Source organism: Sylvia atricapilla, chromosome 4 (genome assembly GCF_009819655.1).
Source record: "Sylvia atricapilla isolate bSylAtr1 chromosome 4, bSylAtr1.pri, whole genome shotgun sequence".
NCBI classification, from domain to species: Eukaryota; Metazoa; Chordata; class Aves; order Passeriformes; family Sylviidae; genus Sylvia; species Sylvia atricapilla.
In genome coordinates, this window is record NC_089143.1 from 58,743,434 (window position 1) to 58,747,454 (window position 4,021).

Here is a 4,021-nt window from a genome sequence, read left to right on the forward strand (position 1 = left end):
AATTAATAAATGTTAAGATGCTATATCACGATATATCATCGTTATCAGCTTTAAAAAAAAAAAAGAAAGAAAGAAAACAATTTACATTCTCTAGTATTCCGTATGATACAAAAGAAAACACACTTTAAATTCAAATACAGCAACTAAATGAATTTTATATTTTGACTGACAGTGGTTGTGACAATTCCCACCAGCTACTTTTTCAACACGCGGTTGATTGGAAACGGTGTAAATGAAAGCAAACTCTGTCCCTCCGCCCTCTCCCCCCCCCCCTCCCACCCCTCCCTTGCACGACGACCGCAACAGAAAGTGTTTCAAAAATACTAATAAATAGCACGCGGGGCCGCTGCAGTTTCGGCCCGAGGGAGGGACCGGTGGCGGCCACGGTGGCTTTTTCCTCGGCGGCCCCGCTGCCGCCGTCCCGGGGGCTCCTGCGGTGCCCCCGGTGCTGCCGGGGCGGGCGGGGCGGCTGCGCCCCCGGCCCCCGCTGTACAAAAAAAAGAAGGTATTTTACATTTTAAATATTCACAGTAAGGAACGCCTATGGTCGCGGTTGACTCACGGTTTATTTACAAAGAGCCGGCAAAGACGCGGCCGCCGCACGGCCGGGAGCGGGGCCGGGGGTCGGGGCAGCCCCCGCCGCTCCCCTCCGCCCGCCACCCTACAACAACACGCGGCGCCGGGGGCCGGGCGCGCCGGCCGAGGCCCGCTGCCCTCAGTCCTCTCTGCTGCCCCTCCGGCATCTCCTCCTCCTCCTCCCGGGCGCGTAGAGTCTAGAAAAATAGATCTGTACATCTCCGAAAGCGGCGGCGGGCGAAGCGGGCTAGACGGAGGCCTCCCCCTCCGGGGGGTGCAGCAGCAGCCCGCCGCCCCCCGGCTTGTGTTTCTTCAGGAGCTGCGTTATCTTCTCGTCGTCCGAATTGGGGTCCAGGGGCTTGTTGTAGTCGTCGTCCTCCTCCTCGTTCTCCGAGGCGCCCTTCAGCCGCTCCGTCTCCGAGTCCTGCTTCTTCTTTGCCGTCGCCATCTCGGCCGCGTGCTTCTTCCGCCACTTGGTCCGTCGGTTCTGGAACCAGACCTGTCCCCGGCCGCCACCGTCACCGTCACCATCAGCGGCACGGCCACCGCGGCGGCCGGCCCGGCCCGCTCCCGCCCCGCCAGTCCCCATCCGCGGCGTGCGGCAGCGGCCCCCGCCCCGCCGCCCTTCAGCCGAATTCCCCGCAACGAAAGCGGCCGAGCCCCGCGGCCCCGCGCTCCCGGCAGCCGCCGACAGCCGGCCCGGGAGCCGAACCCAGCTCCCGCGGGACCCGCGCCGGGCCCGGGCCGCTCCCTGCCATCCCGCCTGGGGCTGGGAAACACACATTTGGGGCTGATTCCTTTCCCAGCCCCCCTGCCCCGCCAGATGTATTTACTCTCCGGCAGGACGCTGCCAGAGGAGGGGGGCATTTTCATTGTAGAAGCTGCAATAATTTATTCGCAGCCATCGGGACGTATTTGCAGTGACAAAGGAGGCTCGGCGGATCAGACTGAAAGCGTGAGCACCGCCGAGGGGCCCCTCGGGCCCAGCCCGCCTAGCAAACGCCTCTGCATGTTCTCGGGGAGCTCAGCCCGCTCTCCCAACCCCTCACACCTGCGCTTTGCCCAAAGCCCACAGTTTTTAACCAAAAGAGCGTGGGTGCGACAGTGCGACCCCAAAATCACCCTTTCCCTGGCTTGCCCAGCACGCTGACCGCTCCCGTGGTGTTGACGGCTTCTCAGCCTTGCTTGGGTTTGTTTGGTTCAATTTGGTTGGGTTTTTAAATGCTTTAAAATAACCTTCTCGGCCCCTTAGTAAGGCAACAAGGGGAGAAGCTGGCTGCCGGGGAAGCCCTCGCCGTGTGCCCGCGGGCTCGGCCGCGCCAGCCCGCAGCATCTCCGGCCGCTTCGGACGCACCCGGTTTCCGCGGCGGGGCCCTTTTGTTCCCCGCTCCTCCGGCCCGCACCGCCCGGTGCGTGAGCCGCTGCTCTCACCTTGACTTGGCTCTCCGTCATCCCCAGGGAATAGGCCAGCCGGGCTCGCTCCGGGCCCGCCAGGTATTTCGTCTGTTCGAAAGTCTTTTCCAGAGCGAAAATCTGCTGGCCAGAAAAAGTGGGTCTTGTATGTTTTCTCTTTCCGTCCTTATCCAGCAAAATTGAGCCTTGATCTGGCGAAGGGAGGGGGGAGAGAAAGGGAAGGCAGGGACAGACAAGTTAATCTACGGATTTGGGAAAGCGCTTCACTTTCAAGCGGCCCCAGGGGACGGAGGGATCTCTAAGCGGGGGATGCGTGTGTAAGGAAACTGCTGCCTAAGCAGGGCTCTGGCCTTTCGGCTCTCCCTGCTTATTTTTCCTTTAAGGATCAAAAATCTGAGCGGGCAAATTATATTTTTTTTCCATAAAAGCTGCGGCCGGTCCCAGCGGGCAGTAACAGAAAGTCCTGCCCGGGGAAAGTTTGTGCGCCCCCCTAAAGCCAATCCCGGCCCGAGAGTCCCCAGCAGCGACGGCGGCAGCGCGGCCACCTTCCCCTCGGAGGGCTCCTCTTTTCGCCGGCGACAACCGGCGACATTTACAGAGTTTAGCGCTGACCGAGGGGACGGAGAGAGTAAACCGAACTTAAGAATCGAAAACAAAACAAAACAAACAAAAAAATCGAGGCAAAGCCAGCCCCCTCGGCTACGGCCGGGCCCCGGGTGGAGGGGCAGGAGGGTTTCACAGCGATGCCGGAGCGCGGGGACTCCCCAGCACCGGGAGCGGACTCCCGCGGCGCTCCCCGGGCCCTCTCCCCCCGCCGGCCCGCGGCGCTGGGTACTCACGGGGGGCGCAGGCGAGGCGGGCGTCCCTCCAGGGCGGGCTCTGCATCACCCCCGGCCAGAAGATGGGCGTCCGGCCGGGCAGCTCGGCCAGCGGCTTGGGGTAGCGCCCGGCGGCCACGGCGGCGGCGGCGGCCGCGGCCCCGGGGCTGAAGTAGAGGGCGGGCGGCGGCGGCGGCGGGGGGCTGAGGCTGCCGAAGCGGGGCAGCCCGGCCAGCAGCCCGGCGGGCGCCGCCGAGGAAGCGGAGGGCGAGGCGGAGGCGAGCGCGGCGCCCGGCAGGGGCATGGAGGGCCGGCTGAGGATGTCGTTGATGCCGTGCGGGGTGGCGGCCGAGAGCTGCGGCGGGGCCGTGCCCAGCGCCGAGAGCCCGCCCGCGGCGGCGGCGGAGGCGGCGGGCGCCTTGAGGCCGGGGGAGCCGAGCGGCGGCGAGGGCGAGGCGGAGGCGGGCGAGGCGGAGGCGGAGGAAGAGGAGGCGGGCCCGGCGGGCAGGGGGTACGCGGGGTACAGCGGCGCCTTCATCTCGGCCATGCTGTGCAGGGCGGCCAGCGGCGGGCTGCCCAGCAGGAAGGCGCCCTGCCGGGGCGCGCCGTCCATCTGCCCCAGCGCCAGCATCCCCGCGCCGCCGCCGCCGCCGCCGGCCCGGGGCGGGGGGCCCGGACGGCCCCTAGCGCCGCGGGGCCCCGGCGGCCGGCCCGGGGGTGCCGCCCGCACCGGCGACGCGCATCCAGCCCGCGGGGGCCGCCGCCTCTAGCGGGGAGCTACGCGCCCGAGCGGCGGCCCCGCCGTCCCGCCGGGCATCGGGGCTGCGCCTCGGCGGACGCTCCCGGGGCGGAAAGCGGCGCTGCTGTCGGACGGCGGGTGTCTGCGAGGCGGCCGTGCGCCTACGCGGATATACCGTCGCTCCCGCTGCCCGCCGGGGGCTCACAGCGGCGCGGGGGCCGCGATCGCCGCCCCTGCCTCCTTCCCGGCGCCCCGCATCCCTCCCGGCGCGGTTCCCGCTGGCTGCTGTCGGGGCTGCGGGCGCGGCTCGGGGCGCACTGCCGCGCCGCCCCGCTCCCTGCCTCCTTTAGCGGGGGCACGGCCGGCAGCGGGCGCGGCGGCGGCGGCGGCGGCGGGGCGGGGGCGGGGCGGCTGCCGGCCCTGCCCACCCGCGCCGTACCCGCCCCGCGGCCAACTTCGGGCTCGCCTGGCTCCC

The 4,021-nt window shown here is 67.9% G+C and overlaps 1 protein-coding gene across 1 annotated transcript; it reads right to left on the bottom strand.

The window, feature by feature from the left end:
• Nucleotides 1-297: 297 nt before the first annotated feature.
• Nucleotides 298-3,624, bottom strand: NKX6-1 (NK6 homeobox 1). Its single transcript, XM_066316853.1, has 3 exons — nucleotides 2,829-3,624; nucleotides 2,008-2,180; nucleotides 298-1,075 (listed from the first exon to the last, which is right to left on the bottom strand). Exons 1-3 carry the CDS (start codon nucleotides 3,436-3,438, stop codon nucleotides 824-826), a joined length of 1,035 nt encoding a protein of 344 aa, XP_066172950.1. The 5' UTR covers nucleotides 3,439-3,624; the 3' UTR covers nucleotides 298-823.
• Nucleotides 3,625-4,021: the final 397 nt, after the last annotated feature.

Bases quoted from the DNA above. Each gene is read 5' to 3' on its own strand.
- NKX6-1 (XM_066316853.1), bottom strand. From the start codon at position 3,438: ATGCTGGCGCTGGGGCAGATGGACGGCGCGCCCCGGCAGGGCGCCTTC. The intron at 2,181-2,828 runs GTGAGTACCCAG...TCCCTTCGCCAG, and splicing joins CCGCCTCGCCTGCGCCCCCC to ATCAAGGCTCAATTTTGCTG. The intron at 1,076-2,007 runs GTGAGAGCAGCG...GGCCGGGGACAG, and splicing joins TGACGGAGAGCCAAGTCAAG to GTCTGGTTCCAGAACCGACG.